The sequence below is a fragment of the Styela clava genome, chromosome 11, assembly GCF_964204865.1.
Source record: "Styela clava chromosome 11, kaStyClav1.hap1.2, whole genome shotgun sequence".
Lineage (NCBI taxonomy): Eukaryota > Metazoa > Chordata > Ascidiacea > Stolidobranchia > Styelidae > Styela > Styela clava.
Genome location: NC_135260.1, coordinates 17,200,536 through 17,224,926, shown reverse-complemented (window position 1 = coordinate 17,224,926; position 24,391 = coordinate 17,200,536). Strand labels below are relative to the sequence as shown.

The window sequence follows — 24,391 nt, the reverse complement described above, 5'->3', positions numbered from 1 at the left end:
TACTGCAGCAGTACATAGTAAGAGATCTAGGTACTATCTTCTCTGTGAAGCTGCCGAGTACGGATTTACAGAGAGATTTCCCTACATCTACAAACAAACATTTTTCAAATTGGTCACCTGTTACTCGTCTAAATTGGTGACAAATTTATAATATACCCTGCAGATATACCCATCCATAATACGCATAAAATTCATATTTCTGATTGCCAAATTTAATAAATGCACCTTCGTATAAAAATCAAATTTTTAAATGTTTTTGCTGTAACTTTCCTGTCTGTAACTTCCGTGCAATGAGCACGAAATATTAATACTGCTGCTGGATGTCTGGATGATCGACATTCACAATTTTCTAACAGGTTAGCCATTGTTTCGATAACGAAAGTTTCAAGTATGTAAACCAATATTAGATTGCTTGACACTAAGGATGGGGTTGGGGACCACAGAATTTAAAGACATGATAAAATGATGTTGATTTAAGGGGTAACTAGACGTTATGCACCTGCACATCATAGGTACGATATATAGATGTAAAATAGGCTACTGGATTGCAACTGCAAAATGAACTTCCCAATGATGGATCTGTTGTCAATATGTACCGAACAGAAACAAAAATTACAGTAGAGGGTAACGTTCAACTAAGTTATGGAATGCTAAAAATAATTAACAAAAACAAAATAAAAACGACATCTTTTTAATCTGAATAAAAATAATATACAAAAGAAACGCCGTATATATATAATATATATTCGCGATTAACGGTATTTTAATAATTTCAAATTAGTTTTTCATTGTATTCTACAGGAAAATGTCAGTAATGGGTGTCAATTTTCTTTGTATTCATTCATACAATACTCGGATTAGCTTATGAATGATGTTAAATCGAAATTTGGAAAATTTATGTTTAGGCCTACGTACTTGGGTATCCAACGATTTACATATAAAAGAATAGCCTTCTTTAAATACTGGTAATTTTAAATCTATGAGAGTAGTTAAGTATACAAATAAGATAATTGACAACCTGAACAATAACAATCTTGCAAAACAACCCAAATCTACTTCGTAGCCAACTACATTCATTTGCGATCCCTCAATAATCAAAAGTTAGTTTAACGTGTTTTGTGTTTGAGATGACATATATTTGAGAACGTCGGACCGACCGAACAAAGATATGATATCGAATTTCTAACTTGATAGTATAGTGACAATATCAGTTTTACGGTAACGATCAATGAATTTCCAATTCCTTTTGTCATGTTGCAGGACGTTCAAGACACTGTCTATAGCAGTGGTTCTTAAACTGGGGGGCGCGAGATGCTCACAGGGGAGGGCGTGAGAGGTCACAAGATGTAATCGGAAATTTACATGTAACGGTTCCTGAAACGGTCTCCGCGTTCGTTAAAAATACCGGCTTTTTCGTGTTATAATAAATTTTTCTTTCTCGTAATAACTATAATAATTCAAGATGTCTCTCTATTTTAAGTCATTTGTGTTCAAGGTAACTCGCGGTTGCGGCGATAAAATAAAAGCACCAGTACTCCAAAAATAACACGGTAATCCGCAACCATAAAAATGTCGATTACATTTTGTTTTGATTTGTATTCTTGCCAATTTCACCAATATGAGCTGTCCCTGCAACTCTTACTCCGCTCTATCGCAATGCCGCCACTCAATTAATTTCAAGATATCACAGTTACAGATATTCCTGCGATCCCACGGAGTAAAATTTATATCAAGTCTGTAGTTTTAGAACACTACTGGTGTGCCGCACGCACAAGGAATTTATTTACAAGGTCGCGGTCCACCCCGAAACAAAACTCATGTCGTTTTCCGTTTTATTTTTAGTATTTTATAATGCCACTTTTACAATAAAGAAATTTTAGGTTACGGATTCACTTCTTTATTCTATCTTTAGCATCTCGTCGCTGATGATTATAATAAAACTAACTCGTTTCCCTCAGAGGTGTTATGGTTCCATTCGAGAACAAAAAAATTAATTATAATCGTCTTCGCGGCTCAAGAATATGTTGAGGGAAATTTCGGATTTAGGAAGAATAAACACCGAAATCAAGATTTTTTGGGCTTAAATAACACGCCACGCTGACGTAAACAATGGAGATTTATACAAAATGCAATCGCAAACGCCTTAGCGACAACAATTAATTGCAATTTTACGTGTCTTATGTAAACGTTTAAGCAGAAAATACATTAAAGCATAGGTTTATTGCTTGTTTAGTTTTACTTAATAATTAGATTGACTTTGCCAAGTATTGAAAACTGAGCGGAAAAACGAGAATGTATGATGACCAACCACTATTTGGCTTTATACATACGACAGTGAATGGCGAAGATGTACTCCGAAGCGTTTTATGCCTAAACAATCTGAGCAATGACGCTATGAGACCAACACTCAGTTATAGCGCCATCCTAATATATAACAACTTGTCCATCACGAAAGCATTTTTTCAAAGCAAAAAGAGGGGGGGGGCGCGAAGTGTGTAAAATTTTTCAAAGGGGGGCGCGGCTCAAAAAGTTTAAGAACCACTGGTCTATAGAATGATTTTCTAATTTTACTGAAGCACATTATTTATACAGATTAGAAATTCAAATTTCGGACTTTAATGGACCTTTCCTCGACCTTTGACCCCCGGAAAATTCTTCCTATACTTTACCATTGCCAAGTTTTCAGGGCTATTTTAAGAGTGCTTTTGCGATTTGGCGCCTGTAAAATGGGGTATGTGTTTCAAACCATCATTATGATTCATCGCATACAACAATCTGTTTTTTAAAAGTACCGGTAAGGAACTTTAGCCTAGTCTATCACAGCTATTTCTACACTAATTTTTATTACTGCAATTAAATTAAAACTCCTAGGAAGACAGAGTGATCATTGAATTATCTGATTTTTATTTTAGTTTCCGAAACTCAACTGAAAACTAACGAATAGAGTTCAAAAACGCGAAAACAAGGTAATGTTTACAACCACGCTTGAAAATCTGTCTGAGTGAGAAAAGTGTCTGAGCGGATGCGAAAAGGGGGCATTGTTACGTCACTTTTTGCATCTTGCTGATTGGCCAATGTCACGAAGTAAACAAGGAAGTCGATGCTCGGGGAAAGTTCCATTAGTGATAGACATTTAGAAAATTTTGATTTTATCTAGTGTGTCACCTAATGTCGCATTAAATTTCATTTTGGTTAAGTAATTGAAAACAAAAGCGATCTTTTTCATAAAGATTGGAAAACGAATTATTGATAAAGAACAAGAATAACATAATAACGATCCGTAGGTTTAAGTGAAGCACTGTGGGCCGGATTATTTTACTCCGTGTGCCGGATATGACCCGCAGGTGGCCGACCTCTAATCTAAAGTTCTCATACTTTGGTTTCCCGCAATGCTTCTTGTGTTTTTATGGTAGTATTGTGGGCACCGATTACTGTTTTCCACCTTTCTCGATGTCGCAATAGCAGTAGTTGATAGAAAATTTCTTTTCATGTTCAAAACAGAACTCATGGTTACTCTTACCTCTTACTCTAAATTGCAGTTTGTCCCTAAAAACAGTATTCCTAAAAACTAGCAGCAACTATTGTGTGTGTCACAGTTTGCCTGGAAATACCCCAAACCGTTGACAGAAAAAGTTCGTCCCTCGTTTCCACGCAAGCTTTGTACGCAAAACATCTGGTCATTTCTTAGAAATAAGCACGGTATGGCAACCCTGCTGGTAACTGATACTGCGGTGAATTAGGTGTGAGAACGCTCGCGTTACAGGGATAATAAAAGTACAGTATTTAGCGTTCACATTTGAATCTGTTACATTTCCATCTTCAGCCAGTCATGAGTTGAAAAAGAATAACGTCATATAGCACGTTGCTATTATGGATATAGATTTCGTTGAAAATACCAATGAAAATAACGAATGGTCGGCTAAAATAAATTCTGTGCTTCCCCCTGCATTATCCGCACCTGCATATCAGAGTCAGAGTTATTTCAATTTTCACTTGAATCAATAAGTTTCAACATTAAAGTTCTTGAGTAAAATGAAAATGACAGAAGTTGTGAAGAACGGATTGCTCCGTCATCGGGTCTACAACACCTTTGGGATGAGCAAAAAATAAATAAAGAAACAAATAATATAGATCAGTAGCGATACATAACAATAGAAATACATTAATTTGCAGTGAAACTTGCATTCTCTAGTGACAGTGGTGGGATTCAAATTTTTCGTCAGCCGGTTTCTTCACAAAAGTCATATTTTTTATAAAAAATTTCGTGAGACGATTCTATAAAACCGGCTGAATCCCACCACTGTCTAGTGGTAACAATATCAAAATTGTGTCTTCTAATAAAACATTTCTGGGAACTAGACAGTTGCATCACGTTTACGGTATTAGTACCGTACAACATTGAGGCATAAATGTGAGGTTCGCATTTATCAAATAACTTCATAATGACCCCGAGTGTTACATTGTGTTGCTTATTGTATAAACGCTAGCCTGGGTGTTGTAAAATAAACTGTTTTATTTTTATTTATAGTTTCGTATTAAGTTTTGAGACACCGCCAGTAACCACGTCTATTATCTGTAACATGCCCAATCAGTAAAGTATATAATTGAGATATTGGCAAATAATGAGAAATAGTAGCTAGGTGTTAATTGAATTTAACGTATACATTTGGCACAAATTATTCATTGTTTACATCTGAAATTTTATATCCTTCCTATTTGAAGCCAAAGAGATCGAAGTCAGTCTTATACTTTTTGCGTATACCTTTTACTAGGTTTTCTGGTACTTCACCAATGTATCGTTCAAATGTGTCTGTGTTGGTCTGTTTTGACTTTTCGTAATTTCGGGGGAACGTTATATTTGTAATTGCAAGTTTATCCATGAAATCAACCATGTCGTCATCAATGGTTTCAATGTGAGCAATGTAATCGTATGATATTGAACAAGGTAAACACAATTTGTGATAAAGTTCCCAGTGTCTATCATACTCGTTTTCTTCTGTTAGGTAGGAAAGAAACTCCCCAAAAGAAGCCAACTTTCCTGTTTCGTTTTTTACAAATTGTTGGTGAATATATTTTGATATTTTAGCAAATCCCCGATTCCAAGGTTACTCATGCTCTAATTTATTTATATATGCTGATAATAATCTGTACAGTGGATCTCTTACAATGATGAGTTTCTGATACGTATCGAGTCGCTTCTGAATCTCAGTGACATTTTTGATGTTTTTCAAGTCCAGATGTTTGTCGCCAAGTTCATGAGCAAGCCATGATTTCACTGCCTGTGGATTTGTCTCATTAACTATACCTTCCGTGATTAGAAGTAATTTCTTTATGCTTGAACATCCACATTTAGGAATCTCACACACCAAAAACTGAAATAAAACAAGTTATATATAGGTATTTATAAAAAAAAAAATGTGGAAGAAAACCATACTTTCAATACATTCGGGGTCGGAGGTTGGAGAAAAATTACAACAAAATACAATACAGTTGAAACAAAATTTACCAAAGTAAAGTAAAAAAATGCCATAGTTCATGAGCATGAACTATGCTCGCAATATATACGTAATTCGCGAAGAAGGGTCTGTCACGAACTGATGCTTGAATTTAAATATTTGTATACGGTTAATGATTTGTGATTACTAAATATTGCACGACTTCGCCGTTGGACGATGTTCCGTACATTAGCAACATTTTCAGCATTTAACAATTTCCTCAGCAATCTACTTATGCTGACCTTAGTATACTAAAACAATTATTGCGGTGGATTTTTTCATATATAGTGACCTGAGTATACAATCCATCTTTGTGATTACGCTTTTTTGATATATACTATAAAAATAGGGTTATTCAAAAACTTTGATGAGTGATCTCATAATACAATAAAATTATTAAGTTTCGCAAAATATATATATATTTAGATTAACCACTTAGGCCAAAACAACTACGATATCGAGAAGTGCATTATAAAGCATAGAGCACAGAAGCATAGAGTATATTGTCCAAACATATGAGTTTACCTTGTATTTATCGGAATATAATAACTTGACTTGCTGCAGCATTTGGCGTATATCATCAGTTTGCGTCACCATGGGCTTGTTCAAGCCTAATCGAAGACACCCATTGTGCAGATTTGATTTCCTATAATTTTGTCGAAGTTCAACTTCACTGAAAGCTTGTTTATGTTCGGATTTCCGGTGTAGGTAATGTTTCATCTACATAACAAAACACATATTAAATAAACATATTATTTTTTTTGTCTTTCGACAAATTGTCACTTTGTCAACTATAACTGAATATAAGTTTTTCCCCAAACTGGAGGTAATTGATAAAATACGTCAAATATATTTTTGAATGAATGATTTCATTTTAAAGATTCAGTACTATTTCTGCAAAAGAAATCGTCACAGCTAGATTGGAAAATATCACACAATTTTAATCACATAACACTTATAGTACACATACTCTAGTTTTCATAATGAACTCAAAAAAAATATTGAAAACAAGCATATTCAAGAGCAATAAAAATATTTACAACTTACTTTAAGGAAAAAAGCGACATGGACGACTAGCAATCCAAATAGTAAACATTTCCATGTGAAGAATCTTTTCATGCTTCAGCTTTCTAAATTACTAAAATTAGATTGGAATCTAAAACAAAAAATAAAGTTATAAATAAGACACAACTGCCCAATGACAGATATGTTATCAATATGTTACTTTTGAATGGAAAATAAATTCAAAAATGTAGTTAACAGCAAACAAAAAATGAAACAAAAACGACAACCTTTTAGCTACGGAATTCCAGTTTGAACCCTAGAAAATAATCATATATAGCGTGAATGAAAATAGACCCAAAAGTCATTTCTATAATTGGTTTTTATGGCAAGACGAAGGAATTGGGTTTCAAATATTTTGAAAACTTGAGACCATCCACAAAATAACGATCAATGTGAAAAATTTAATTCCTGAGTTCTTAGAGACCCATCGCTGGTTTTAGGGCAAACCTTTCTATATCTTTCCGTGTAACCTTCTGAGTTTTAATATTATGACGTATATATTCAGAGAAGCGCTTCAAGACCTCAACTTAATAAAAAGGTATAAATAAAAAGTGATAATAGGAGATGTGGTGACTGTCTCGATAAAAGCTGCAAAAAAATCCGCACCACAGGATGATAAATTAGAATCTGCAGTCTAACTAACATTATTAAAATTTACTATCATTTTAATATCCAACAACATAATAACAAAACAACTCCTATGTTCATTTCGTGTCCAAAAACTTAGTGATGCATCTATACTACTTTTAATCTTTGGTTCCTATTTCATCTTTTTTGAATACTGAATATTCGACATCTGTTTGCCAGGAAAATCATAACTAAAATATACTTTGGGTAATTATATTTTGCTAAGGTACCTTTAAGGATCTTATATGGACAACTATAGTCTGGGGTGCGTTACGGTATCTTATTTCTGGTCTAGATAATTGCTCATAAATATCGTGAGAGAGAAATTGGACTACGAATTCGACAAGACAACGTTTGGGAGAAAGTGATTTGTGTTATGGATAATCAACATTTGTATAATGTCACAATGCTTATTAGGGCCGAATACTCTTCAGTCAGTTGGTATGGCCGTTGAGGACGGAAATGAACTCTTCAAAGCGGATATCCTTGAGAAAAAAATTTCATCATAGAAATTCCGTTGGAGAGCGGTAATTTTACAGTGTACAGAGTGTCCCAAAAGTAAGGTGGCCCTATACACTTTTAATTGTGATTTGCTTTACTCATTATAGAGCGAATATATAAATGTTCAGAGCCGAATTCATTTCAAATTCTCTGTTTAAATGCGCTAGGTTTGCCCTACTTCTTCTTGCCAGACAGCAATTGTGCACCTAATTTCTTGGGTTAATCTCCTTTTCATTCTGTGGGTTGATGAAAAATGCAAACAATACCTAAATTTTACTACTTATCTATACTATGTTTTCTGAAGAAATGAACGCCCTATGATGAGTACCTGAAAAGCAAACTTAAAACTGTATACTTACTTTTAAGACACCCTGTATAAATGTTCGGGCAAACAAAGACTTTTATATCACGTACACAATTTGACAATTGAAGCAATCGGTAGAAACTATTTCATATTCATAACTTATATTTGGAATTCGGTCATAAGGTTTAGAAACGTCGTGTTTACACAGGGAACGTATGCATCAGGAAAAAACATAATTACGAGAAGGATAATTGAATCAATGAATACATTCCATGACATATCTTTTGAAAACTTGAGACCGACTAAACAAAAAAATTCAATCAGATTTAATCCCGCATTGCTGTGTTGTGGCAATATCAGTTTTGAAGAAATATTTATTGTCATTTTATGTAATTACATTGTAATATATTTCCTACTCCTAACTGTTGTGTCCTGTGTCCTATCTTCTTCATCTGCTCCTTGACTGGATACTGACTGATTAACTGGCTTTTAATGTTCTGACCATTAACCTGAGTAAATAATAAATATGTGCTTGTTTTTGTTATTGAGTAGGCCTACTAAGAGTTGAGAATTAGCTGCGTCATTAAACTATCAAAAGTACCTATTTCAAACTGTTTAGCATTATTAACGCGAACAAGGGCTGCAAAAAATTTTAATATATTAAAAGGGGCCGTGAGCTCAAAAGTTTGGGAAGCCCTGATATAGAGTATAATCTATGAGTATGAATAAAAGAAGCAATTGAATTTTAGTAAGATCAGTTTATGTGTGAAATTTGCCATCTTGAAGTGACGGTTATAGCTTTTGCCAATCGTATACTGTGGAATAAACGTAGCTCGATGTTGACAAATAGTTATTTAAAGACAACAAAATCTTAAGACGCGATGAAATGATGCTAACTTTGAAATACACTGGTTTAGGCAAGAAGTTCTGATAAAATAACAGAGGAACTGTTACTCTGAACTGTTACTGTTACTTGTCGCTGACAATTTGTAACGCAAGCATAACGTTTTTGTACCGGCGTTATTAATTTCAGAACTATTGTGGTTAAATATTAATAGGTTTTATTTTTTTATGTGGTTATCCGAGCCGCTAACAACCGTTGCTCAGGATCATTGTTTGCAAACACCCTATTGTGGCAAAATAAGCTTGTCGGTATTCGCAAAAAAGATTGTTCTCTGTGAATATATCTCCACAAGAAGAAACGTTATAGTTACGTGATAAAAATAAAATAAAGATATTTTAACATAAAAATCAAAATTATATTTTCAAATTTACACGACGTATGGCTGTTTCAAGAAAATAAGTATAAAATTTACAATCGCTCACTCAACGGTGTCCCAATCTCACGTAAAATTGGAAAGTTAAAAATATTTAGAAATACCCACTTTGAATTAAATTGAACTCGTAAATGTACTGCAAAAGTTGCTAACAGGAAGAACTCAAATTTATAAGATCTATGTATCTTTAGGGCTGACAGCTCACAAGCATGTTCAAAATATACAGAGTGCAGAGATATAGTTGTGATAACACCGACATCCTCAACGTGACATCGTGACGGTGACACCGACATCCTCAATGAGAATAAACAAACCAAAATATGAAGATATTTTCACTTAGAATAAATATTAGACAAATAAAAAAACCATTAATATTTTGTGGCTTAAAAAAATTCTGCACTCATTTTTGTCCGATTTGTTTAGTCAAGCTGACTGCAGATTCCAGTTGCATAATGGTAGATATGTTGTCAGAACATCTTTTTCGAGTGAGAAAGAAATTGACAGAAAAGGGTAAAATTCACATAAGTTATTTAACACAAAAAAAAAGAGAAATAAAAATGTACAAAAAAACGGTAACATACAAAAATAACGCCGCAGATAATGATCGAAATTGGCGACATTTGAATATTCTTATAATAGTTTTTTTAAATACTGAATATTCGACATCTGTTTGCCTGGAAACTCATAACTATAATATATCTTGGTTAACTATATTTAATTGAGGGACCTTCAAGGAAGTCATATGGAAAACAGTAGTGGATCATGAGCTCCAGAGTGCGGTGGGTCCAGTCCGGTGGGTCCGATGGGTTCAGTCCTTGGTCGACAAGCTTTCAGGGTAACGCGGTTTGAAATGAACGTAACAGAAAAATTTTGTTTGCTTAGAGCTTGTAATCATTCGGCGTACGAAAGATTTTTGATCGTTTGTCTAAAATGGATTAGAGCGAGCGAAACGATTTAGATTGTTTTTTATCCGAAGTAATTTGTCGTCAGATTAACTGTAATTTTTTTGATGTCTGGTATAAGCAAACGAAATATTTACTCGCCGTGGGAGAAAAATTGCCAGTATTCCCGCTGCGCATCTGGGTTTTGAAGGACATAACTCGACAATCAAATCAATGGACATGTTGTCATTTGTGTTCGAGTTACGATTTACATTTTTGCTTTGTAAAATAGATATAAACTCTTAGCAAAGTAGTAAAAAAAATTGCGAGTGGGACTTCTGCATTTTATGATAGTATTATATTAACTAAATATGAAATTTTTTATACGGCCATAACTTGCCAAATGTGAAGGATATTCAATGGTCGGCAATGAGAGATTGAAATTATTTAATCATTCATACCACATGATCGCTGGAAATCATTGATTTTTCAGACATTTTTAGCCATTAGACATTAGAATCGGTGTATTAGATTACTCTTATTTTTTGATAGTCAATTATGATTGTTGTTTATCTGTATGAAAATCATCGTTTATATTTCAGCTTTTTGGTGTCCATATAGAACCAATACATTACTTTTTAAAATTTTGATACGGGGTATGGAATTTCTTGTGATGTTTCTTCCAGTGCTTATGGTCGTATATTTGAGCTTTCGCATGTATTTTCGGAGGTAAAGATTACTGATTTTTAGAAAGTTGTTTAACGTTGTTGCGTAAAGTATACTGTAAAGAGTTTTTGATAATTTTGCGAAGTTCTTTTTGCAAGCTGTGTTTTGAATTTTACATTATTGCTGGTTCGCAACCGTAGTTTCCATTGCTCAATCCAATGTAATGCCAATGCTCTTAATAATACGTTCACAAAATTCATAAACGATGTTTTGTTACTCTGTTATAGGATCGCAAAATAGCCTGTGATTAAAGTATGTATGTTAAAAACACTAATTTTAATTTTTGCGATATAGATCATAACACAACTTACCAATTTTGTTTGATACAATAAGGAGATAGAATTATTTGTTTGGGTGACCGTACATTTGAACCCATGTACATTTGAACCCATGCGTATATCCACGGGTTCAATCTATATGCGGGTGCTAAAACCCATGGGTTAGGGTTAGTATGGGTTTAACTATCCGTGAAACAAAAAAAATTCCATAGGTGCAATAGCATACAGGTGAAATTGTCATGGGTTCAAATGTACGTGGGTTCAAATGTAATGGAACCATTTGTTTGTTATGTTTCATGGTGTTTATACATTGAATGATTCATCAGCAGTCAGTAAAATCTGGGTTAGACGTATTTACTTGGGTTGTGTATCATCGCATCGGTACATTATTGTGAAAATTTACTAATCATTAAACATTGGAGTTAAGAGTATTCCACACAATGCGATTGGCGCTAACTACAGATGAACGAAATCAGTTACGTTGTGTTGGTTTATAGCGGAAAATTGAAAAAAGTAGAGTAGAAGAGTAGAATAAGTTATTATAACAACGATCAACCTGAAAATTTTGCAGTGCCAGTGACATTAATTTATGTTTTAAAATGTCCTGATGAAATTTTATAATATTTCTCTTTTACTGCGGAAAACGTTCATTCAACACGAGAATTTCGTTAAATTGTACCCCGAAAAATATGGATGCTCATCATGGTTTTAGTATTATGTTGAAGACATTTTAATTTAATGTGAATGTAAAAATCTTAAATTCATATTTTTACTCCTGTAAAGCAAAACTTGGTTCCTCATACAGCGTTCCCTCTTTTTTTTGGTATAATATTTGTTCACTTAAAATATAGGTTTCCGCAAGAATTATTACCATTCGTAATATTCTTTAATTATAATTTAAAAATTAACATTGTATCTTACTTGAATCGGAGTTTAAAATGGGAAAATGAATATTTGAATGATAAGACAATCGTAAAGGTAAAAATGTTGTGCAGTAAAACGCTTTTTTGGACACGAAATAGACCTATCTATCGTTTTGTTATTATGTTGTTGTTGTTTGTTCCTCTTAGTGTTTGTATTCCCTTTCCTTGTAGAGAAACAAATAGATTTTTTCGTTATCTACTGTTTCAATTACTTTGTAATTTCCGTGATTAAAGATTGTTTTTGTTTCTATCAAGCTATGACTTTTATTTATCCCTAAATTTTTTGCGAGATTCGATATTTCATTTAAAATGCGCTGTTCGATTTTTAATTACGGGAACACTTTTTATGACAACGTGGTGGCTGTCCCCTGCGGCAGATTGCCTCTACACGTGCTAAGGCGTTTTGCACATGGTGTCGATATATTTGAGCACTGCTCTCTTGTGTTAATTTATTTTCATGTTAATGACTTGCAAATTTTAAATGAGTATTTCTATCAAATACATTACTTATCAAGTAATTTTTTGATATCTGCTTATATTATTTAGTTGGAAATGTTGTTTTACATAGACATTCCCGATGTATGTTATATTAGGGAACCTGGAATATCAGGATAATGTGAATTTCTGTATTGTAATGTGAATTATAATTATTTAAGAATTAATATTTTGTGTTTATGTTGCTTCAAAAAACTATTGTAGGATTTTGAATTCTCCACTTGTAAAATATAAAATAATTCTCGTTAAATTGCAAAGTAGGTACGCCGTGAAGCCGGAGTTTCGCATGGTTTCACTGGAGTCGGATTATTATTTACAAATTTCCTGGGTTTGAGCGCTAGTGGAAGTCGAAATTTGGAATTTACTGACGTCGGAGTTGAAACTGCTTCAATAATGAGAATTTTGGATGAGAAAAAAACTTTTAATGATGAGAAACAACTGCCTACTAATACTCTAGAAGGATTAAACGAGAATATCGGTCAGAGACCGAAGACTTATCGATCGAAAGTTAGGGGATCCCCCAAAACAGCGCTCTTACTCCATAGTGACACTTTGTGTCCAATTGCTAATTAATTAATTGCTCGCTAATTATCCGACATAATTTATCCAAAATCAATACGATTCTGGTCCGACATATGATGAATGCACATGCAAAATCTGGAGCACATTCAATCCCGCTTTCGTGAGATATCGCGCGCATCTAACAGACAGACAGACAGACAGACAGACAAATACCTATCAACATACTTAAAAAAACGATTAAAATCGATAAGTAATTAGCCACTTGTCTCGACAATTATTAAAGACGCCATGCATATTTCAAAGTTTTTTTTTCCTATAAAAATGTTCCAACAGTTTTTGTAATAGTTCAGAGCCGGAGTCGAAAGTGTATGAAGCCCAGACCTCCAAAGCTTTCTTAAGATGAAATTAAAACGGCAAAATACCTTCATTCCGATTATAAAGACGCACTATTACGCAACAATAATAAACATACCATCATACATCCTGTAAATGCCAACATAAACAACTTCTTAAAAATCAGTAAACTTTACCTCCAAAAATATATACGAAAGCTCAGATATACGACCATGTGCACTGGAAGCGACATCAAAAAAATTTTTATACCCAATATCTAAATTTCGAAAAGTAATCTTTTGGTTCTATATAGACACCAAAAAGCTGAAATATAAACGATGATTTCCATACAGCTAGACAACAGTCATAATTGACTATCAAAAAATAGAGTGATCTAATGCACCGACCCCAATAGGCTAAAAATATCTGCGATAAAAAGCCAGTGATTTCCAGCGATCATGAGGTATGAACGGTTGAATAATTCAAATTTTTGGCGAGTTATGGTCGTATAAAAATTTTCATATTTAGTCAATATATTATTACCATCATAAAATGCAAAAGTCCCACTCGCGATTTTTTATTCCCTTGCTAAAAGTCTTTATCTGTTTTACAAAGCAAAAAATGTAAAATCATAACTCAAACACAAATGAAAAGTATCGAGACGCCAAATTACTTCTGATAAAAGCGTTTTTCACTCGCACTAATCCTTATTAGACAAACAATCAAAAATCTTTCGTACATCGAATGATTACAAGCTCTATCAGCCATCTAATTAATTACGGGAGACGCGAAGTACAAACAATCGCAAATCTTCTCTTTAGCGGTTTCAAAGATTAAAGGATAAACGAGAATATTGGTCAGAGACCGAAGACTTATCGATCGAAAGTTAGGGGATCCCCACAAAAGCGCTCTTACTCCATAGTGACACCTTGTGTTCCCTCACTAATTAATTAATAACTCGCTAATTATACGACATAATTCGCCCAAAATAATTAGGCTTCTGGTCCGAGATAAGGTGAATGCACATGCAAAATCTGGAGCAGATTCAATATCGCGTGCATCTAACAGACATACATACAGACAGACAAATACCTATCAACATACTTACCGATTAAAATCGATAAGTAACAAACAAAATTTTTGTCGTACGTACATTCCAAACTCGATTACCCTGAAAGCTTATTGGATAAGACAGCGATAAACTTAATTGACCACTGCAAAGTGCCAAATTTGGACCCGTCGGACTGGACCCACCGGACTGGACCCACCGCAAATTGGAATACATGATCCATTACTGACAACTATAGTCTGGGGTGCGTTACGGAATCTCATTTCTGGTCTAGATAATTGCTCATAAATATCGTGAGAAAGAAATTGGACTTCGAATTCGACAAGACAACGTTTTGGATAAAGGGTTTTTTGTTTTGGATAATCAACATTTGTGTAAAGTCACAATGCTTATTAGGACCGAATACTCGTCAGTCAGTTGGTATGACTGTTAAGAACGAAAACTTTAACATAAATATATTTGAAAACATTTTGATTGCACAAATCTGATCTCACCTGCTTTGTCAACATTCTAATTTCAAAAATATTCTAATATCAGAAAGAAGAATATATTTTATATGCTTGATTCAATTGAAAAAACAAGACTTGAAACAATTGAAAAAATTCAGCATAGAAATTCCGTTGGAGAGCGGTAATTTATACAGTGTACAGGGTGTCTCAACAGTAAATATACAATTTTAATTGTGATTTGCTTTCCAGGTATTCATCATAGAGCGTTTATTTTTTCTGAAAACATAGTATGGATACGTAGTAAAATTTAGTTATTGTTTGCAATTTTCATCAACTCATAGAACGAGAATATCGGCCGGAGACCGAAGACTTATCGATCGAAACTGCGGTTTCGATCCATGACTCTATAGTGACACCGTGTGTTCTATCACTAATTAATTAATACCTTTCTAATTATACGACGTAATTTATCCGAATGCAATAGGCTTGTGGTCCGAGATATGATGAATGCACATGCAAAATGGAGCAGAGTCAACCACGCCTTCGTGAGATATCGCGTGCATCTAACAGACAGACAAATACCTATCAACATACCTACCGATCTAAAGATCGATAAGTAATGACAAGGAGATTGGCCCAAGAATTGAGGTGCAAAATTGGTGTTTAGCAACTCTGCCCCTGTTTAACAAATAATTTGGCTCCTACATGACGAACAATTTATGGAATTCATCGTTAAATCATAGAAACTGGATCTATATACCGTATATCGAATTTCTAACTTCCTAGTGTAGTGACAATATCGGTTTTATGGTAACGATCAATGAATTTTCAATTCCCTCCGTCATGTTGCAGGACGTTCAAGTCCCTGTCTATAGAATGATTTTCTAATTTTTTACTAATGTCCTCTCCAATATTTCATACAAGTACACAACATCAGTACATAATACAATATGTAGTACTATAGAGTATAGAACAACTTAAATATTTGGCGATATTTCAACCGTGTACTTAAGTCGCCAGACTGTGCATGTTTGCGTGTACTGCTATGCCGCACAGAACAATTAAACCAATGTCCTGAGAGGCATCTAAAATGCTACCACACCCATTATTCGAACTTGAATAAAAATCAAAACGTTCTCACCTGACTGAGTATGCATAACTAAATCAGAGAAATAATTCTTTATGCCAGTGGTGTTCAATGTTTCTCGATGGAGCGGAACCTCAATCCAACATTCCAGAGATTTGAGGAACCTTTGTGAAATAGTCTTTTTTATATTATACGTTTAAACTATAAGTGTAACTAGAAGTAAACCTGATAATGGACAAATTAAATCAATTGTAGCAAGTTTGACAAAAATGGACAATTCATCTGATTATATATAAACAATATTCATATATTAATATAGTATCTCGTATTTGAATGGAAACTTGCTGAAGCACTGAACTGTACTGGCGGAACTTAAGAGGCCACGAAAACCCGGTTGAAAACCACCGCAAGTTTTGTCAAGATGCCGAGTGCAAAAACTTGGAAAGCAATGACCTAAGCCCACCATAACTTCCCATGTCAATAGCGTATATTAATATAACAAGATAACCCAACGAAAATATACTTTGCGATCATGGCTGATCTGTACTTGTTACTCAACTGAACAGGTCAGAAAGTCAAATTAAAGTATTAGACTGACACCTACAGCTGAAAGTTCACGCAAATAAACCCCTCCATACTGCGTGAAAACTTACATATTCCCAACTGAGCAATTAGATTAAAGTAACTTCGAATAAAAATCTAATTTTTAAATGTTTTGCTGTGAACTTTCTGACTTCCCTTCTGCAGGCACCAATTTTAAATATTTAGTGACTAGTACAGTGGTTCTCAACCTTTTCATGAGATTAGACAAGATTATATATAATAACAGGGGTATCTTGCCGTCAACGATTTGCAACGCAAACATAGTTTCTTTGTGCCAACGCAAGTAATTAGGCATAAAACTAGTGTGGTTTAATTAATATTAAAGTGTTTTATTTGTTTGTGCTTGCGATTGTAAAGTCACGTTGTGTGGTTGTCCGATCCTTGTTACAACCGTTGCTTTGGATTAAATACCATATTAATGCAAATGTAAAGCTTGTTTGTTTTTGCAAAATAGTTTTCTGTATTCTATACATAAATTTTCACAAAAAGCGTTATGCTCACATTTCACTACTCTAATGAAGACATATTTGGCATCAAAATTAGATTTTCAAATTTACACGATGTATGGCTGATTCAGCAAACATCCGGGTGACGTTTGTATAACTCGATACTTGATATTGAGTACTTATCTGCACGGACTCTCTTAGATTAAAACTGTGTATGTGGAATCGCGTTATCTTCCAAATGGGTACCATTTTTTTACAACTACAGCTAGTTTATATTTAGAGATATAAATATATTTATAATGACGCCGTAATGGTGTCGTAACGATTTTATGAGGTATCTTTCTAATAAATAAGAAAATTTATTTAAAATAATTTAACCTTAACTGACTGCAACCCGTCAATCTGACCAACAGTTACAAAATTTGTTTTGTCGCGAAACGACTTGATGTGTATATTGTCTACCCCGAGCATATTTCTTTGACTTCCTTGCTTATTTCGTAACTATAGCTAGTAACTTCGTAGCTACTGAAACAGATGTTTAGGGTGAAGTAGCGATTGGTAGTTAGAAGCCGCTCGCTTTTTTCACGCCGGATGGTTTTTATATATGGTGTAAACAATAGCTCGCCTTTATGGCTTGTTTGTCACGATGTATGGGTATTTTCAAAATTTCATTATAAATCAGAGGAAGATGCGGTTTTGTGTAAGCCTTCATATTCTTTCGATGCCATCTCTTTATATCCTGATACAATATGGTCAATAGTCTCATCAAACGAATGGAAATTTCTTAATTTCCGATTATTTTTTATTCATATATATGTAATTGTTATGCTTGTGACCGTTGGTCAGAATACTTCAGTTTCAAGATGAAAATATAATCCTGTTCTTGTAGCTTCCAGACCTGAGCTTTTTAGTCATTCATGTGTCGTAGCAATCTATGAAGCAGAATGTTGGGTCTTGAAGAAAATCGACAGAAGGAACATTGCTGCTGGCGAATTGTGGTGCTAGTGGATACTTTTTCGTGTGAGCTAGGATCATGCTGAAGACTGCTGGACAATACCAATGACAGAAAATTAACAATTTTGGGACATGTGCCCAGAACAGACTGCCTAACAAGAGATCTGCTTTTCGGTACAATTCGTGGCAAAAGATAACGTGGAATACGGTTATATCAGTCATGTACCAGTTGCTTTGTAACTTTCCACGCGGCAATTGTTAGATAGGGAGCATTTACAGAAATATATTTACTGACACAATACCGGCCCAAATTACCAATGCTCAAATATAAGGGTGGGAAGGACCAAAACGAGATAGCCTAGTATCAAATCTGTTACATTAGGCTACTGGTTTGACGAACGAATAAATTTTCTCTCATTCCATAGACTACCCCATCAAAACAAGAAAGCAATTTTTAAATAATGGACACAAAGTAGTACAGTCACAGTAGACCACTGTACCGCAGTCTTCACGACGTCACTAAACCACTAGAAAGCAAAGAATGCGGAACCGCCACAAGGTGCGTAGTTTTTAATTTGATTTCGCCATCGAACAAAAAGACGAATCTCATGAAGCTCACAAAAAATTTTGAAATGAATAAAAGTAATAGCCTTTTAGCGACAAATACAATCTTCCCAGATATTTAATAGGAGAAAAACAGTTTTAAATTTTATGACCTCATCACACACAACTTCAAGTGAAAAACGAAGCCGATAGAGCCCATAGTTCTTTTTTTTAATATATGAAAGAAATAGCCTTATAGGGTTTCTAGCGACAACAATAGTTTTAAACCGCTGAAAATATCAGAGGAATTGGTTCTGTGGTTGATAAGAGAAACCTTTTTCACAACAAAAACAAGAAACAAAAAAACAATATTAACACCATCAACAACAATAAAAATTAACAAAAGGATATCTTATGCATATTTATCCCACGGGAGAAGAAAGACGAATGAGACGACCTGATCATACATCGAACCATGGCCTCTCGTCCGGTACATGGCTCTCTCGTCCAATACATGTCGAGTATGGGATTAGTTAGTCAGTTATATGTTTCAGATGCATGGACTTGGTGATGGAGGAAGTCGTAACCGACCAGTGGTTACGTCAACCATCCTACGGCGGCGAAGAGTCCTCTCTCGCACATAATTATCCCCCACGGGATTCGAACCTGCGGAAACAATACAGAATAATCAGAGAGGCGGGGACGAGCACGCCACGCCATAGATCCAATTCCTGTCCAAAAATCGTCGATTTTAACAAAATAAGCTATCGAAATTTACACGTGCTATAAGCGCTGAACTGGGAATATATATATAATGGAACGATCTTCTCTCTCGTTCTGCGTTGTCTCAGAGCGGGATCAGTTGATCGCCGCCATTTTGGCATTTATGCTTCCAAGCTTCCTTTCATAATGCTCGCTGTCTTTCGTGTATGTTTGTAATCAGTGTCACGCATATGGATGTAAAGAACGATATAAAGGGGAGGGCTGGCGAAGTGATAGCAAAGGAGATTACGATGATAAAAGTGTGCAAAAATGAATATATCCACGGACATTTCATAAGTAAGTGACATCGCCTAGCATTACTGCATAATCTGGCATTCTGAAATGAAGATCACTCTAGAGAAGTTCATTGTTCCAAACTTAAAATTTTTACAGACGGAAAGTATACTTGTCTGTAGGTTCTGTTAATTAAGTGACATTTATACCAACTTGCTGATTTCTACAAATGGTATTACAATATTAAATCATCTGTATCGTAATCTTGCTAGCTTATGTCATGTGCAAGATTGGTTTTATTCAATCCTTATGCCTCTACCAATGCAACATTGCTCACGATTATCTAAATAACTTGCAGGTCGATGGCAAAAAGAAATATACATTTGATTGTAAGCAGAAGCCGACACTGCAAGAGAAATTAAACAATGTGCTTCATGATCACCTATACTCGCAGATCATTGATTCACCTACAAAGTTAAAAAAAAAAATTAAGCATATCTTGCAAATTTTATAAGCAGTAACAATGACTTATATGTCGTCACAAGAAATCTTATCGGTGGCGCAAGAATAAAATATTTGTAGCGTACCGTGAGTTTAGGTATGTATTTTTCCTGTTGGAAATATTTTCTAAATTGGTCTGATGCCGATCTTCTTCTCAATATTCACTTCAATTAATGTTATTTTAATTTATTTGCTAACTATAATCGATATCGACATACCTACTCGCCTACCCACAGCTCGCTTCTCGACAAATTTCATCAAAAAATGAGATATTCCTGGGTCAAAACGCCACTAGTGGTCGAAAATGCCGCTAGACAATAAGGAATACCACATTCTACCATTCAGGTCGATTATCAGGTAAACATAGACTTCATAACATCTGACCAATATTCTCAATCACAATTTAAGGTTAATTTTTTTTTAATTTATTTGGGAAAAGACCATTGAGTGCCCAAACGGGGTCCAAAAAGAATGTTGACTGACGAAGAGGAGAAAAGATCCAACTGACTGGGTGAAACAGATGGCGCTAAGAGGACTTGGTCTAACAAAACCTAAGTTTTGTTTTATGAATACCTTCAAATTTGTTTACATGAAATTTATATGCTTAGAGTACATGTGTAATGGGGTAGATTGAATTATAGGATTGAAATTTATATCTATCCCTCGGAAGAAAAACAATTCTGATACGATGAACCACGACTTCTCAACCGGTTACCAATCTACGTCTAGCCAATGAGCATATATATATACAATGAGTGGAAACTTCCAAATATTTGCTCATTAATCCATTGTGACCTGCATTTTTACGTCGTCCAGCTAAATGGTTCGTTGCATATGGAGAAAGCATGTCGCTCGCTGCAAAAATCCCTTGCTTCGGCCGCGCCGGTTGCAAAATGAGGCTTTTAATTTTTCGATTCGTGTTCGGTTTTGGATTTCGAAGTATGGTACGTTGAAAGCATACTAACTATAAGCATATGCTTATTGGGAATGCATATTTATTAGCTATAGCACAGAATATGAAGTCAAGTGCGGTTATTTCTGATTATAGCATGGGATTTAGGTACATATTTATCCATGGGAAAGGAAAGGGATAAGAAGTCCTAAAATATATGGAGAACCACAGCTTCTCGCAATCATAGTTTATGAGGCGCTCCATACGAAGCCCCAGGGCTCTCCGATTTCAAATCACTCTGGCAGTCTGGGATATCTTGACAATAAAAACGAAGACAAAAATTAGAAGAATAGCAGGGAATCGGCTTTCCTCTCCACATGCGTAAATATGTTAACCCCATTCTATATCAATGAATACAAAGCCCCACGTCCCCCTTTACATGGGTCGTAACGAGTGGTGTGTCGGCAGTCCGTGTGGTCCTAAAGTTTAGTTTAGTTAGGATTCCTTCAGTTGTACATCGTCATCGTGATGATTATCGCTATCTCGTCGTCGTCATCATTACTGTGTTGTTTTCTCGTATTCGACGTGTCGCATTTTTCTCTTTCACGTGTTATCGTGTTACGTATTTATTTTAGTATCGTCCCCTAAGCTCAGCAAGATGTTTAAGATTGCATTTCTGGTGGTAGCAGTTTAGGATTTCATTTCTTGTTATGGCAGTTTAAGATTACATCGCCTTTATAACGTTGAAGTTTGAATTCATTCAATAGTCTTCTTTTATACTGTATTTCGAATCGTTCGATATAACATTATGATATTTGCATGTCTACAGCTCGTATGGTATTGCATTTATAGTTACTGTTTTACCTTGGTTGTATATCTGTCGTTTTGGGACTATGCTGTTATATGGAGTTGTTTTGTGTAAGTATTAGTTTTATATTCTGTATCATTTGTCTTTGATTTATTTGGTGCTAATTATTTCATTTGTATTTTAGTCAACCGTTTTGAATACTTTCAATAAAACGAGTCTGGCAAATCGACTTATCATTTCCGGGTCCCAAAAGTGACAAAGTTGAACAAATCTCCTTGCGACGACGATGAACGAAGCAGATGAATCAATTACACAAGATTTGAATAGACGAGAAGCTTCTTCTTCGCCTGCAGTTCCTCTCGCGGAAACAGACGACGGAAACTCTGAAACTATTGGACGCAATGTATTATGCCACGAAAGAGTCCGACTACAAAATGAACTAAATCAGTGGTTCCCAAACTTTTTTGACCATCGCCCCCCTAAAGTAGTTTATACAACTTCATCGCCCCCCTGCACTACAAAAAAATATAAAGTCAGAAACGAATTTATTACAGACCAAATAAGAAGACAAATCATAGTTTATAGTGTTTTTTAATGAGATAGATGAGCTTGGTGTTCTTCAGCGAGTTTTTTATTATATCTAAAATTACCCCATTTACTGATGGAAAGGTGATTTCATTGTTGTAATAGCAATAGTAGCACGGCTGAAACCCCCTTTTTCACCATATAATAGGTCGGAAATGAAAGAATCCAGGGTCCTACATCCTCAAAAACCGCCGTGTACATTTGCCTTATAGCATTTCACTTCCTAAATTCACCCCATTTCACATTAAAATAATAAGAACAAAGTTAATTTTCCCAAACTTATAATAATGATTTTCGTACTTCCCCGATTCCCCGACCCATCCCCGATTTCTCATCCTATCACGGCCTCCAGTCCACAATTAACCAGCCATTTTTTTGGATTCATGGACTCGGATGTGGAAGAAGCCGTGACTGACTATCGGCTACGGCCCAGGGGTCGGCAAATTTTATGTCGCTCGCAGGTCAAAATTCAGGGTTGCTAGTCTTTTGCGGGTCGGATCTATTTTTTGAGAGTTAAAAACGGAACACACGCGAAAACTGCGACAATCGTGAACTCAACTCAGTCGTCTTATTAAAAAAATATTACAACGACATTTAATGTGACACTGTCTTGTTGCTGCATCGCGCTGGATAGCTTTACGACGCCAAGATTGAAACATTTTCTAAATGTGCATCACCAAACCCACTTCTTTGCTTGTTCTTTGTAATGTTCATTTTCGAAAATAATGGTTTGCACAAATATGTACTTCCAAACATCGAAGTGAATATTTTTGCACGATTTGTGAAATTTTGATAAATATATATTTTCTTTAAGAAGATACATTGTTACAAAAATCAAGCAGTGATGAATCTCTTGAATAGAATATGAATTTTATTTCCTTATTGCTTTGCAATATATTCGAATATTTACTGCGCTATTGAACCCCTGCACTCAGCATCAACTTTTCTGCGCGTTTCCATTTGTCTAATATAATTAAATTGTAGGCTCGTTAAACGAGTGGCTGTTCACTAAATTGTTAGGATATAGTATAATTTATTCTAAACGTGTCTCACGATAAATTCTGTTACGTAAAAAAATGTAATTTACTCCTCGAGCGTAGAATATAAATAAGAAAATTTCATCGTCAAAACCCCCGTTTGGATATTTCCCCGGGCATAGACTTCCTTGTTTACTTCGTGACATTGGCCAATCAGCAAGATGCAAAAAACGTAACAATGCCCCCTTTCGCAGGCGCTCAGACACTCTCACTCGGACAGATTTTTCAGGGGTGGTCGTGAGCACTACCTCATTTTCGCGTTTTTGAATTATATTCGTTAGTATTTAGTTGTTTTTCGGAAAATTTAAATATAAATCAAATAAGTCAATGATTACTTTGTCTTTCTATGAGTTTCAGTTTAAATACAGCAATCAAAAATTAGTGTAGAAATAGCTGTGATAGACTAGGCTAAAATTCTTTATCGCTACTTTTAAATAACAGATTGTTAAATGGTGTGTATTAGAATGATAGTTTGAATCAAATACCCCATTTTACAGGCCACAGCTCGCGAAACCACTCTTAAAATAAGCACCGAAAATTTTAAAATGGTAAAGTATGGAAAGAATTTTCCGCGGTCAAAGGTCGGGGAAAAGTCCATTCAGTGAATCGTCCCGGACCAGATTATTTTACTTCGGCAGTATTTTGCCGACCACTGGGATACGCAAACTACCTTACCTTACTGCAAAGACGAGACCAGAAATCCTTTCGCGTGTGAATATCGCCCACATGATTCAAGCCTGCGAATGCACACAGAGTACAGAATTAAGTGCGCCGAACATAAAACAGCTTTCGCGAAATCGCCCCCCTAGACTTTTTCGCCCCCCTCTGTATCGTTTTCGCCCACTGGGGGGCGATATCGCCCACTTTGGGAATCACTGAACTAAATGGTTTGTGCGACAGAATTTCAAAATCGATTACTGAAAATGCTCAAAATTCTATCGTTACTGATCTTAAAATTAAACTTCATGTTAAACGAATTGTTTATGACCAAGTG

At 35.0% G+C, this 24,391-nt stretch overlaps 1 protein-coding gene across 2 annotated transcripts; it reads right to left on the bottom strand.

Moving 5' to 3' along the window:
* Positions 1-4,835: 4,835 nt before the first annotated feature.
* On the bottom strand, positions 4,836-16,251 carry LOC144429756 (carbohydrate sulfotransferase 9-like). Of its 2 annotated transcripts, none has more exons than XM_078117951.1 (4): positions 16,087-16,251; positions 6,543-6,651; positions 6,021-6,215; positions 4,836-5,372 (listed from the first exon to the last, which is right to left on the bottom strand). In XM_078117951.1, the coding sequence occupies exons 2-4, from the start codon at positions 6,612-6,614 to the stop codon at positions 5,106-5,108; spliced, it is 534 nt and encodes a 177-aa protein (XP_077974077.1). In that variant the 5' UTR covers positions 6,615-6,651; positions 16,087-16,251; the 3' UTR covers positions 4,836-5,105. The 2 variants fall into 2 exon arrangements, with proteins under 2 accessions (XP_077974077.1, XP_077974078.1); XM_078117952.1 differs by lacking the exon at positions 16,087-16,251 and adding an exon at positions 8,409-8,490.
* Positions 16,252-24,391: the final 8,140 nt, after the last annotated feature.